This window comes from Scomber japonicus, chromosome 19 (genome assembly GCF_027409825.1).
Source record: "Scomber japonicus isolate fScoJap1 chromosome 19, fScoJap1.pri, whole genome shotgun sequence".
In the NCBI taxonomy this organism is placed as follows: domain Eukaryota; kingdom Metazoa; phylum Chordata; class Actinopteri; order Scombriformes; family Scombridae; genus Scomber; species Scomber japonicus.
Window position 1 is genome coordinate 13,812,633 of NC_070596.1, and position 14,836 is coordinate 13,827,468.

At 40.8% G+C, this 14,836-nt stretch overlaps 1 protein-coding gene across 1 annotated transcript; it reads right to left on the reverse strand.

Annotated features, from left to right (window-relative positions):
• Positions 1 to 20: 20 nt before the first annotated feature.
• LOC128380404 (SH2 domain-containing protein 3C-like) lies at positions 21 to 11,108 on the reverse strand. The gene is made up of 11 exons (XM_053340213.1): positions 10,974 to 11,108; positions 8,309 to 8,458; positions 6,549 to 6,826; positions 5,472 to 5,599; positions 5,019 to 5,391; positions 2,777 to 2,906; positions 2,426 to 2,541; positions 1,756 to 1,927; positions 1,525 to 1,636; positions 1,232 to 1,438; positions 21 to 359 (listed from the first exon to the last, which is right to left on the reverse strand). Exons 1-11 carry the CDS (start codon positions 11,106 to 11,108, stop codon positions 184 to 186), a joined length of 1,977 nt encoding a protein of 658 aa, XP_053196188.1. The 3' UTR covers positions 21 to 183.
• Positions 11,109 to 14,836: the final 3,728 nt, after the last annotated feature.

A 14,836-nucleotide genomic window follows, 5' to 3' on the forward strand; every position in this document is an offset into this window, starting at 1 on the left:
TGAGACTCTCACTTCCGTATTCCTATTGCTCACTTCAGATGCTCTTTTAGCTGCCTCTTCAGTCACTCACCCTCCTTGCTGTCTCTTCCACATCATCCGCTGCGATGCAAAATAAGACCATACCAGTATGAGTGGTAAGTGCAGATGGGGGTGTTTTGGCAATGGTCGGTGTTGTGGCGGGTGCTATAGCTCACTGTGGCGCACAGGAGGCTCGAGCTTGTGTGATAGGGCGGTGAGGACCTTGTCGAACTTCTCGTAACGCTCAGATTGGCTACCCTCAGAGCCGCGGCTGCCCCACAGGAGACGCATCTGAAACTCTGTCTGGAAAATGTCGCGTATTTCTGCTCGCTCCTGGAATCCTGAAATAATTAAAAAGGAAAATAGAAACATTAATACTGAACAGATTGCTGATTTATTTAAAAAATTAATTAATTAACTAAAAACAAAAAGCAATGTTATTATTTTCTGTTTGTTTTTAAAATTTACATTTAAAACTGTGTGGAAAAAATGTGATGTGAAATTGTTTTAATTTCTATTACAAAAACATTTCATTGATGATCTGAACAATAATATCTTACAGTTTTACATGTAAGTAATTTCAACCAACGTGACATTTACATAACATTAGAAGGGTTAAGAAAAGCTACATATTCATACTGTTATTAGCCAAATAGTACTAAAAAACTACCATCAGTCTGTTGCTCAGGATGATAAAATAAACCACAATGTGTATTACTACTAACCTACTATAACCCTATAAGTGCACTTTTTATATAAAAAAAAACTTCAGCTGAAAGGAGCAGGCTGAGGTCAGGCTGATCAATAAGCAGATACAACAGAAAACGAAGATGTGAACTAATAGCTATTGACAGACTGTTCAATAAAGCAGTAATGACTTCAAACTAAAAACCAATGGGGAGGTATTAAGGATCAATACAATGAACACAGAATCCACACACACACACACACACACACACACACACACACACATATATATATTAATTAGTGAAGTTTGTGACACTGAACATGCATTATTAGTAGCAGTCAAATGTGTGTGTGTTACATTTTTGAGATGTAACACACAACTGGCTGTGGTGAGAAAATGGCCTGAAGAAACTGACCATTTGTTTCTGTTTCGTGAGTTTTAACCAAAGTGTTCTGTTGAGGCTTGGTGAGAACATTTGATGTTTTTTCTCCAAACCACACTTTTAAAATCTGTATTTGGCCTTACCCTGCAGTTTGGTCTCAACATTGGTTCTGTAGATTCCCCCGTGATGTGCAATGGTACGAGCTCCTTCGAGGTGGTACATGACCACATCCACTCCCATTTCTGCACTCTCCCAGGGCTCCAAACCCTCCCCGAGATTCACTCCCCGCTCCAGTAAGGACAGCACAGGAATGATGTGGGGGAAGGAGGTGTTGGAGAGGACACTAGACTCTGTAAGACAGTTGAGCGGTGTAAATATAAAATCACAAAGTCATAAAACAAATACCCACGAGTTTCCATGTAGACTAGGACCTCACCTTTTCCATCATTCACATTCTTCATGAAAGGTTTAAGTTTCTTCTCATACAGAATAGCGCCCTCTGTATGTCTCTGGCGTAATGTCACCCACGTCTGCTCCAGGCGAGAAATCTGAAGTAATGCAACAAAAATGATAAGAATTCATTTGATGCATTGGAGAAAGAAAATTATAGAAACCTTTTTTTGTGCTAATATGGCAAATCCAGTTTCTCTCTTTTCTTTTCTTTTACCTGTGGCAGCTCCAGTGCTCTCATCACAGCAGCAAAGCCAAACATGTTGCCCAGGTTGCTTTTCAACTCCGCTGCTAATTGGATGGTCTTATGGAGCAGGGCCGCTCTCTCTTCGGTACTTCCTGTGCAGCCAAGCAGGTCCACTGCCATCATGATAGACATGGTGTAAAACCTGAGGAAAGAGAGAGGAAGGCACAATTAAAGATAACAGAGAAGCACAGGAACAGGGAAGCAGTGAAGCCTATTTTGAAAGCCAACCTGGAAATTCACATTGCGGCTTATTATAGTGTATAATATGAAAGATGTCATCTGATAGAGCCCTCAGAAATGGATGAAATACATATTATTTTGCAATAATTTTACACAACGTTTATTGGGAGACTTAAAGTTAAAGAAGAAAGTCACAGAAAGTTGTAAAGCACAGTTTGATATGTCACAGTTTCACAGTTTTTATCCAATTTTCTTCAAGTGACATGCTTTTACTTTGAAATATTTATCATATTGTGTGCATATGGAAGCAGACAAATAACATGAGATGATGACTAGAGACAAAGTAATGAAGAATGACGAGAATTAGATTAGAAAAGAGAAGGAAGAATAGAATATAGGAGCAGAGATAATAGCTGGATTAGTTTAAGAGTTACTGCATAAAGAAAGACAGTGTTTGTACCTCTCCAGCAGGTCAAGTCTCAGCTGGTGTCCATGTGGTAATGTCAGCAACTCCAACCCTGAGGACACTCCCATCATCCTTTGCATATCTGAGGTTACGCCCAATATTCTAGCAACCTGCCAAAGTGTACAAAAAAGAAGATGAGTTGGATTTGTGCTGAGTTTTATTATTTTTAGTGAATGAATGTTTGCCTAGTGTCAGCGTGTGTGAATGCTAATTTACAATATTGTAATAATTGTAATATGTTTGTATGCTTGCATGGGATTGCATTATGCTCATGTACAGGTATGCATGTGTGTGTGTGTGTGTGTGTGTGTGTGTGTGTGTGTGAGAGTGTGTGTTTGCATGTACCGTGCAGTCCACCATGGTGATGTGTTTAGCTGCGGTCCTTGCATCCACCTCAGCCAGCAGCTCTTTGACTCTCTTCAGCACGAACATCTCCAGAGGCTTATTCTCAGTGGGCAAAAGGCAAGACTCGAACCTGTACAGGAACAATTACATCACATGAGCAAATACTGAACCGGGACAGTACATGAGCACCTGCAAGCATAACAACAAGTTTTATCATTTGAATGTCTTGTCTTACCACAAACTGCACAATGTCATTTGTGAGATTTCTTGTTCGTTATCTGCCGACACATACATTGATACTAATACATGTGTTACAGGCTGATAATATCAGTCATGCTTATCTTTCAGTCAAACTACAACTATACTGCCACCATATCAGCTATTACATGGGATGAGATGTGCCATAAGCTAAAACAAACAAACATAACAAACAACATAAATCTGATATCTATGACACAAGCAAGCCTCACTACCTAATGACTGACTATGTTGATGTGTGCACAATCAATAGTTTAATCACTTCCAACCCCCTGCCATCTATCGGTAAGACTGCTGGACCTGGTTGGTTTGTTGCACAGAACCATTCAACTGTTTGGAAAAAGGCAGGCACTTAAAAAAAAAAACCTGGCAGGTGATTGGATGAGCCATCTGTCTATCACTGTCCATCACAGTTTACCTGAAAATCCTCATAAGACGCTGATTGGTCTGAGTCATTGGTGGTTTGGACAGAAATATATAACTTGTAGCCTGACAAGATGGATTTTCATGTGACCTCAAAAATCCAGATGATTAGGAAAGTAATGACACATCAGCAAACTAAACCAAATACACTCAGCACTCATCAGTACAAATATTATTGATATTGCACATGATTAAAGTTGCTTTCTTTTCAACCAGCCAGTCACTGACTCAAACTGATAATTGTGTCTCAATCATATGTAGCCATTATTGCCTTAACTGCCCTTTTCCCCATCAGTGTTAACACTCATTTTAAATAATCCCCCAGCATCAAAATTTCATACGGGCACTCAGATGCCCAAAGCTGCTGCCTGCTCCCTCTCTGCTGCCAGCTCAGTATACCTAAGCATTTCCTTACAAGCTTCATCTCCTGTGTCCTCCCATGGCACCATAAATCCAATAAAACACAGTATCTGCAGTGTCTCTGGCCACAGCTCAAAGTCTGGCCTCAGGCTGTTTCCCACAGGATTATCAGCTGTTTACTAAAGTCTATTTTTCAGTCTCTGCTCACTCATACCTGTACTGCTGTGCTTTACTCACATATTTTTGCCCTCTATTACAAAATGTCAGCAGGTGTGTTGACCTTTGAACATACCAATTATATATCCTAATATAATATGCTAGAGGGTTGTGGGCAACAGTCAAGATCCACAGGTACATACTTAGTGGCACAGTAGCACTACTCATTTGGTCTGCCAGCACTGTTTACTACTCACTGCAGAGATAGGTTTCTTTCTCTTTCTTTACACTTTCTCAGTTCATTAACAAACCCTGCTGTGCTTGATGATCAGCATCAGACCACCATGCTGCTTCCTCCTGCTTATATATTTGCTGTACACATGTTCTCTAAGCAGTTGCCTTATGCCAAACCTTAAGTCTTACAAATCCTTGTTACAGATTCATCTGCTGTAGTAATGATCACTAACAGTCTTTGATGAACCATTCTCTTTAGCTCTCTTTAAACTACAGTGATCTTGGTCAGCAATTTTGTGGAAGTCCATTCAACTGACTCAGCTGAAAGACTAGTCATCAAATAAACTTGACATACAACAACGGTTGCCTAAACCCATAAGTTTGGCTATACTTCTCCACCTTCCCTTCTTGCAATACACATGACATTTCCATATATGGTATGTACAGCACATTCAGCCTTGGTAAATAGCCAATGAAAACCAGTCATTTTTCACTCAAGGGAGGAATGATTCATGCAGAACTGACCTCCACTTTGGATGCAAATAGAAAAAATGTCTTAACTGTATAATTTGCAGATTAAGTCTGTGTTGCACAAAATGAAAGCTGGCAATTCAAACAACACCCACAACATATTAAAAATGGTCAAATGTCAGCTGTTATGCCCTCAATGCCTGTAACATACTCCCAAATTAGCTCCTTTTCTTTTTCGTCATACAAACTATTCCATAGTGAATAAAAGGAGAAGTTGATTATTTTCAACACCATTTAGGTTTGGAGGTCTGATCTGTGTGTGTTTGTTTCTATCTTGTACCTGGATGGCCTGAAGGAGGACGATGTCTCCACCTGTGGAGCGCTGAACATCCCCTCTCCTTCCTCCCTTGCTCCCTCCACTCTCCCTTCTTCCACTCGCAATCGTTCCACGTAGCTTTTAGTCGGGGGTTTGGGGGGCCCGGCGGGGCAAGGTCTGAGGTCACAGTAGCTCCCTGCTGTTTCCGAGGAATGCGATTGGTAGCTTTGATGATGGGCGGGTGAGGAGTGTGCTGAATGAGAGGTATGCGCGGGATGCTCCGGAGGGTTGTTACTGGCGGAGGGGCTGAGCTGAGGGTCGCTGGAACGACGCATCGCTGGTGAGGGTGGGACAACAGCCAGGGCCCTCCCTCCTGAGTGCGCTCTCTGCCTGGTGACTTAAAACAGAAGAGTGTTAAAATCTGTATGTATTTATGTTTTATTAATGTGACTGAGTCTGTGTATCTCTGGCACTTACTGGCACTATATGCAGGAGATAGAGGGGTTTCTCCAACAGGTGACAAGGGGCAACGATACTCCTGAATCTGGTCCATGCTCATTGCACAGTTCCGCATTGCGTCTTTATGGTGGTGAATGGTTGAAGGGCTGCAAAAACAGTATATTAAGGAAGTTAAAAATCATTCAGTATGGATTAAAGCTGTCAAGGTAGCAAGGGAAACCTTACAATGATGTTATTAGTTTCAGAGGACAGGAATGGTGTGGTTAAGGGTGTAAATGCTAATTTCACAGTGAGAGAAGAGGTGAGACATTTTAGTTGGTGTGACCATAAACACGTGTTTTTATTTGTGTCATTTAAAAACTTAAACCATGTTTAGGATTTAAAAGCAAGAGCAGAAAATGTAGTACAGTGTACAAAAAAATCCTCAAGCTTTTTAAGCTGCATAATCACTATTTTTAGCACATTAACAATGGGAACAAACATGCCCAGATATATATTTTTCCCCACACATCTTTTTAAAGTTGGTTTTGTCCCATGCTTCAAAAGCTTGCTAAACTCCTTTTGGTACTCCCTATGAGAATTTATTTCAACTGTACGCAACATATTTGTCTGCTCCTTCTTTCTAGATTCATATTTCAAGCAGCCTCGTCCTGTTTGAAACTTGAATGATCCTGAATCAAACTTGAGTGCAGAAGTGGGCAAGTGAACGAGTCATTTTGCAACTTCACTCTGAGGGTACTACCAGGTTCATTGCTAGGGGAGGTACTAATGGTGTCTGTGAAGTGAGGGGACTGCAGGAATGTGGGAGGTGAGTGCACCAGTTTTAGTGCTCAAAAACAACACTAATGTCACACACACACAACCTGCATTTTGGCACAGGTTCCGGCTCTGGTTCTGGTGGTGCCACCGGTGTCTCAACTGGACTGGGGCTGTCTGAGTCACTGATCATGTATGTAACAAAGAGCAATGATAAAATGAAATATGATGAAAACTGCAAAAAAATATTGTTAGGTTGCTTCTCAGACTTTGTGTTTATAGGACAGAACAGCATCTGTGCCACTTAAAAACACTCCTCTCCTTCCTGTCTTAGCTCACCTGTGAGGTATCATCTTCTCTGTCGTCAGCCCGTCAGTCATTGTGACACTCCTTCTCTTGATGTACGCTCCCCTCTGATTGGATGGTGAATAGGCAGAGCCTTGCTTGCTGTTGGCCAGGGCGAAAGTGGCCTCAAGGTAGCGCAGGGGCAAAGTCCTGCTAACTGGACAGTAGATGTGGACACCGCTGGATTGGGAGACAGGTTTGCGCTGGCCCACGTAAAACCGTACAAGCTCCTGCACCGAGTCGAAACTGTCAGCCTCCAACACATACTGCACCTGTGGGTGAGGAAATATTGGAAATTAATAAAACATCTCGCACAATAAACTCAGTAAAGAGAAGGACCATCATAGTGTTTGTGTTCTCACCTTTACAAAAACAACAACAACAAAAAAAATCTCTCTAGGTTACACTACAGCTTTTGGAACCATAGTGGTTTCAGATTTCTCTGAGTGGAGAGCACAAAGTGCTGCTGCTCCCCTTTAATCCTATTAATTGTCCAGTGCTTAAAACCATTTACACAAAGTAGAACTATCTAATAACTACTTTACACCCGTAATATAATGAAACAGAAATCAACAACGAGCAGGGAGGGAATTGAGCTTTAGAGGCAGAGAGAGAAACAAGAGAGGCACAGCTGGTCAATGAGGCACACCTGTGACAAATTAGTCTGCATGTGTAACCATCCTCATCCTCAGGGGCAACCAGAGAAAAATAGGCCTTTCTCATGGAGCACTTGCCAAACACTTGGATGACTAATAATATTAAAAATGCTTTCCATTTAAGTGTGGTGCTGATCCAAAGTGGCCCTGTTTACACCTGGCATTAACACACACCCTGAACAAAAGTGGACAGCTGACACGCACTGCCGTTCACACCTGTCTCTATTATGCATCTGAATCTGACCATTTGTGTCCAGATTTCGTTACTGCCTATGACACTTCTGCTATAAAGTCAAAGGGCCCCACACACAGCTATCACATTGGACAAGTGCCAGATTTGTTTTTGGTGTGAGCTAAATCGCTAATAAAAATATTTCAAGACCTAATATACATGCATGGGCTATTCCAACTGTTCACATTACTCTAATCATGTACATCTATACACTTCTTCATTTTTTAACTGCTTACATGTCTTTACCAAAATGATTATGTGTTTTCCTGTAATGTCCTTGCTGATGCATCAGGAGGCATTAGCGTTTACACTACAAAAGATATGTGGTCAAATGTGGCCTAGACCACCTCAGCAAGTGATTTGAGGAACTTGATCACAATGCGTGTTGGTGGTCGTTAACGCTGTTCACTTGGGATCTGATCACCCGAGAGGCATGATGTTAATGCCAGGTGTAAACAGAGCCAGAGAGACAGGGAGAGGAGGCTATGGGCTACTGTAGTCGAGACTCAATTGACCCTTTCCCCAGTTGGTATTTTAAGAGGTCAAAAATAGGTGTGACTAATAATATTTATGATGGCAGGGTACTCCAACACCAGGTCTTACTGAGGTATGGTGGCTGGTTTGTTTGATCTATATGCAGTAATAGAGAGGACAGACAACAACAGCAGGAAACTATTCTTCAGTGTCCTTTCTGCTTATCAAATATAAAGTAAAGGGAAAGCACCACATGGTTGAAGTTAAAGATGACTAGAAGAATAAGATCAGAGGAGAGCAAATATAGCAACAAAGTAAAAGGAATCACATGCAAGCATATCAAACAACAGTTAAGACTTGACGATTGCTGAAACAAACAGCAGAGTACGTACCTTGGTCTCGTTGGCTTTGACCAGGACTTTGCTGACCTTGAAGTGTTGCACCTCATTATCCCAACGACAGGTCAGCACGTAGTCGCCCACACTGGTCAGGGAGTCCCGCACCAGGAAATCTCCATTACGCACAACCAGAGTCTCTGACACCTAGACAGAGAAAAAAATGGTTTATAATGGTTTTAATTTGTAAAAGGAGACAAAAAGGCTCTGATCCCAAAGAGCTGGAAGCATGTTTGGCTCACTGCGCTACATTATTTGTCTGAACATTATGTTTCTGATAATCTGACTGTTGTATAATTGAATTTAGAGAATCATGATTATTTATAACAATGCCTCAGGACATTTTGTGTTGCTGAACAAACACAACTATCTCTTTCACTGCCAAACTGCCTCTGCTATGCACAGTTTAAATTGGCAGTGGTAGATACATTGCCAGTGACAATGGTCAGGATGACTTTCTAAGGATGACATTTTATTGACTTCAGCACTAATGTAAAATTGAAACTTATTTTGAACATATTGACAAGAAAATAATCTCTCATCCATGGTCAATAGAACAGCTTCAGGCTATACATCTTGCTGATACCAAACACTGCCAATGCGTCTCTGGTTTCTGCAGCTTTGTGAGACGAGATCACAGGTATTGATCTGGCAGCCATGTAGTAAAAGAGAAACATATTTCAAACTGAGCGGTATTCCTTTTGAAAGTGCCTGAGTACTGATGAAGGATGAAGGTGTGAAGCTTTAAATGTGCTCAAACATCCGGAGCACCACAGTACAAGGCAAACGGTGTCACACACCAGCAGGAGGCAGTATACACACAGATCAAAAGCTCAAACCGAGCATGGGATCCTCTTATATCATCATCGTCATTTCTAAACATAATTCTATTTAAGTGAGTTTTTGTAGCTGTGTTTATCTGATTCTTCACTGCATCTGAGAATATCATGTTTTACACTGACAGACTAGTACAAAACAAATGACTGAAAGGAAAGTCACATGTGCTCCATGTGCTCATGACCTTTGCGCATACTGGAAGTCTTAATTTTAAAAGGAACCAGAACAGAAGAGAAGGAAAAAAGCAAGCAGGAAGGAAGGATAGGATTTAGGAAAGCTAATGTACAGTACCCACCCACAGGGTGTGTGTGTGTGAGATTTAGTCACTAAGTATTGTTTTGGTAACCAGGGGGCTCAGGGTTTCCCCAAGTTTACACTAGGGCAAATCCATGAATAAATGAATACGTTATGTAAATTAAAAGAGGAAAGACTCACAGATGGCTGATTTGAATTTGTGTGTGTGTGTGTGAGTGAGAGAGAGAGACAGAGAACAGAGGTTGATCAAGAGACAGAGGCTGTGCTCTTCACATGTGCATGCAGTGTGTGTGTGTGTGTGTGTGTGTGTGTGTGTGTGTGTGTGTGGGTTGTTGTTGTCATGTGTCTCTGTATATCTGTGTCTTGGTCACCAGCTGTGAAACTCAATTGTGTGCATCAGCAACACACGCAGCTGTCTGTTTGGCACAGTTTCCTCTTTCTGAGCGCTAAAGCAATTTCTACTGAGCTGTGACAGATGATGGGATTCATTAATCAGTGTCATTCTGTGTGTAAAGCATTTAAACTGTGCTTTCAAAGCCAGAGACTTTGGCAAAAGTAATTGCTCAGCTAATACAACTGCTTGACAAACACATCAACCCACACAGAAAAACTGTTTTTGGTACTTTTATCTCATTTAATTCTGGCTTTTTAAAAGATTGACATGAGTTGTGGGGAATTGAAATGCAAACTACAGTGACAATATGTCTTTTTATGAATGTTCATTCATATTTTACTTCACTTCTACAGGGATTTGAGAGACTGTGACACAAAAAGTTGAACTTCAAGCTTTTAATTCATATTTTAGTGGTGTTCTTGATAAGTAACCAGGCTAGAAAACTGATCTGAACACTGTTGACACTGAGTAGTAAAGAATGAAATGTTGGGTGTGGTTGAATATTGTACTTCAGCTGGTTAGCTGAAATACATTAGACTTAATTTAATCTAAATACAACTAAAAGTGTTATAATTATTTTGTTTTTAAAATTAGACATTTATTGTTTATCTATGAAATGAAAAAAAGTTAAAAATGCCCATCACAGCTTCTCTCAAATTGCTTGTTTTGTCCAATACCCCAAAGATACTCAATTTAAAATGACATAATACAAAAAAAAAAAATCAGGAAATTCTCACATTTGACAAGATGAAAACGATCAAATATTTGGCATTAATGCGTGATAAATAACAACTAATAGATTGTTATAATTTTAGGCAACTCATTTTCTAACAATCTACAATTGACTATTTTACATTTTTATTTTATTTTTACATTTTTTATTTCTATCAGCGTTTGTTTGGGACATTCTTTTTATGTACTTGCCTGCATAGGACTGTCTGAATTTGTGTTTTTCCCAGTGCATGTGCTAAAACACATTATAAACAGGATGTGCGTCAACTTAAGGTTTTATTGCCTTGGAAATTTTGTGTGTACCCATCCGGTCTCAAGTGCCCATTCAGGGCTCCCAATGTCATGACAGAGGAAACACCATGTATGCTAATGTGCATGTATAGATTGCACTGTGTACTTTTATAGTGTGTGTATGTGTGTGTGTGTGTGTGTGTGTGTGTGTACCTCTCTGGGTATGTGTCCATGGTACCAGCCATGGCTCCTGATGTCAGCACAGCTCAGTTTCAGCTCTTCCTCCAGCTCCTTACGAAGTTTCTCGGGGGGAGACTCCAGCAGGTACTTCTCCTTGGAGAACTGCATGAAACAAACACAGAAAAAGAAAATACAAGACATGAGTGGAGGGAAGTTTACACAAGGGACTCATAATCACATGTAGATCGGGCAGTGTTTGCCCATGGATATGGACAACACCAGATGCATGGTTTATATATCTTTTTTTTATTTATACAGTTAAATCCCTTGGAGATTAAGCTTTCCAGGGTGCTTTGAATACAGAAACACAATTATAACAACAAAATGTAGACTTAAAGGATAGGTCTGTCTTCTACATATGGGCATGTGAATATTGTTTAGCCTAACTTGAAAAAGTCAGGGTGTGGATATTTGTTGCAGATTACACCCATCTTTCTCTCTCTCTCTCTCTCTCTCTGTCTTCCCTTGTTTCCTGCCATCTCTGTACTGCTGCTATCTAATTAATACACAAAATATCTAAAAAGAATATATGAATGTTCATACAAGTAAGCAGACATGCGTAAAAATGCACACCTGTGTTACAGAAGGCAACACTGCAGGGAAGCATCACTACTGTGTGCTGCCATCCACACAAACACGCACACACTCGTGCACTCGCTTGCACAAGAAACAATCCAATCGACCCTGACCTGATTACTGAGAAGGAGGAATCATCATAAGTAAGCTCTTATTGTTATGATGTACTGTGGAGACCTAGCTTTAGTTTTTGAGTGTGGTCACTCAGCACGGCTGGCTTGTAATAATGCCAAATACAGACTCCCTCTACACACACACACACACACACACACACACAAATGGATCACATTTTTCAAAGCTTCATATTTCTGTTTGCACAAAGAACAACACACAGGGGAAATTTAGGTTGTACAACATGACAATAAACTCAACATTTTCATTGTTATTTATCTACAAATACTTTTCAGTTGTGTGTGATTGAGACAATAAAAACGGCACGAGAGATACTGACATCCGGATGGGTTGAATCCACAATCGAATTCAGGGAGGTAAGACAAAAATTTGTACAATAAATTAAAATGCTTGGTTTGTAGTGTATCTGCAAGTATGTGTTCAAGTATCGGATGTACTGATGAGCTACTTGCGTGGGTAAGGAAAAAAAAAAGAAGAAATCCCACATGGAGATCTACATGTTATGGGAAGACACCATAGCAGCCGATGATTGTGGAAAGATTGAGTTCAGATAGTTGATCTTGGATGAGGTAAACAGAGGACACACACAAACACAAATACGCACAAAACACAGAAATCCACACAGGAATAAACAGTAAGAGGAAATCATCTCAACTCTGCCAATATGAAGAGAAATGAGACTGGAGACCAAAATAAGCAGTAAACAGACTTGTCACTAAGGCTGGCCTGTCGTTCCTCCTAATATTTTCTTTCAATCTCTCTCTCTCTCTCTATCTCTGTCTCTCTCTCTCTCTTTATCTCTGGCTCAGTGTTTTTCTCCTACTTTTCTCTCAGTCACAATCTTCTCCCTCATGCCCACAGTTCATCCCTCACGAAATCCCAAAGTTTCAGTAAGGTGTCGCTGAATGTGCGTGGCAAGAGGGACACTGTGTGTGAACCAGAATAGGAAACTGTGATGATCTGTGTGAGCTGAGTGTGTTTCTGCCTGCCTGCATGCATATGTGTGTGTGTGTGTGTGTGTGTGTGTGTGTGTGTGTGTGTGTGTGTGTGTGATATGAGGAGACTACAAGAGGCAAACAATCGATCTTATCATCTCCAGGTCACTGCAAGATGAAATTATTAACTTCCTCTCCTCTCTGCTCTCCCCTTCTCTTTTGCTCCTCTTCTCCAATCCTCAGGGGAAAACGGAGGAATATCGCCATGGAGGTTCACTCTACCAGATTAGATTTGAGGTGTGAGAGAGTGTGTGTGTGTGTGTGTTGTGTGTGAAGGGGAGAGGAGGCCAATAAAAGAGCAGAGGGGTCAAGTGTGCAGTTATTGCTTTTCCTTGTCTCTGTGGAAACCCAGGAGACGCCTGCCACTGAACTGATGCTCAACAATGAACTTGGTGTGTATATGTGTGTGTGTGTGAGTGTGAGTGGGTGCATGTGTGTGTATATATATGAAGGGTTACGGGGCAAATTGAAATGTCAGTGGGGCTCTATTTATGATACGGTTCATGGAATAGGCTGACATCAGTGGGGACACACTGACAGAGAGACCAAAATATGGACAGACAATAAAGAAGCTGTGGACTTTAAAAACAAGACAAGGACGGACAATGACAGGGGAAACATCAGCGTTATTATTACACTCTGACATATGAGGGTATAGAAAGTGTGTGAGATTAAACACAGCAAAGGTGAAGATATTTGAAAATCAGTAAAAATGTGACTGGTGACAAAGGGTGAAGACGCAAAGGCACTGGGTACAATAGGAAACCTATACAAAGATGATAATATGATATTACTGGTATTGTTACAATGACTAGGTGTATGACATTCTTATACCCCCACTACACTGAGTCCTTGGTTACCATAGCAACATCAGCAAAGAAGAGTATAGCCTTCTGTCTTTCATCACACACAGCAGAAACTCTACTTTCTGGGTACTAGTCACACTTCTACATGTATGGTAATTATGCTACAACTATTAGGCCTACCTATACCATTACTATTACATTTACTTAGACGCAAATCTCAGAATATAAAGACGTGATTATATTTCACATAAAACTACATACAGAATATGAGTTAGTCATACAGAGTAGCAAGGAGCCTCAAATCAAACCACGGAGACCTAAAGATACACTCTATGAATCAGACAGAGAAACAGCAGAAACAGACGTAGAAACAGACAGACTTAACAGCCAGCACACATGAAGACATGACGGCAGCCATCCAGGAAGGCACACAGGCAGACAGACAGACAGCAGAAACTCATTAATGTCGACAGAGAGGCTGACACGCGGGAAGACAGGTAGCCCATTAGCAGATGAGAGAGTTTAGGCAATTTAGCAGCTAATGCAGGACTTTGGTTCCCCAGGGGGACAAAGAGAGGAAAAGTGATTGGTGTGTTGGTGTGTGTGTGTGTGTGTGTGTGTGTGTGTGTGAGTGTGTGCACATGCAGGATATGTGCATTCATCCATGTGGGTGTGTGTATACTTCATAGGAAGCTGTATTAATGGATGGGGCTCTATTTTTGGTGAAAGCTGAGCTGGATGGAAAGTAACACCAGGTTACAGAAGATAAAAGCAGGCTTAGATATATTCATTATAATGGTGAGTATAGAGTATACTTAGAGTCACGGAACAGGCTACAAGGGTACGTGTGAATGTGAGTTATATATACCAACAAAGTCATCTATCACCTAATTTACACCATTGCACTTGAGCCCCTTTTTCCTCACAGCGGGCCAATTAGACGGTTTCGTCTCATGACATCACCACACCCCCTCTGTAAGTGAAGATCTGAGTGAAGTGAATTGCCACTACTATCCATTAAAATCAGTAAGAGAGGAAACGGACCACCTAAAAGGAAAATAAATGAAAGGGATGATAATGGGGAGACATTCTAAATATATGCACATATTTATACATATATTATACACACACACACTTTTTTTAGCATGCTGTCTACTGGGTGTGTGTGTGTGTGTGTGTTTTCCTCCAGTTCTTGGTTTTGTTTTGTTGTCTGTTGCTTGAATTGGTTATTTCTGTGTTTATTACTTCAACCAGTTTGCATAATTGCTGTTTTATTCTCAGAGCAAGTGTGCAAGATTTGATTACACAAACAGTATGACTAGTCACC

What these genes read in the sequence shown, in the direction of transcription:
- LOC128380404 (XM_053340213.1), bottom strand. Translation starts at nt 11,108, where the DNA reads ATGCAGTTCTCCAAGGAGAAGTACCTGCTGGAGTCTCCCCCCGAGAAA. An exon ending in TCCTCCTTCAGGCCATCCAG is followed by an intron (nt 2,907 to 5,018) that starts GTACAAGATAGA and finishes GTTCCTGTACAG; the next exon opens with GTTCGAGTCTTGCCTTTTGC. An exon ending in GAGCACTGGAGCTGCCACAG is followed by an intron (nt 1,637 to 1,755) that starts GTAAAAGAAAAG and finishes GCATTACTTCAG; the next exon opens with ATTTCTCGCCTGGAGCAGAC.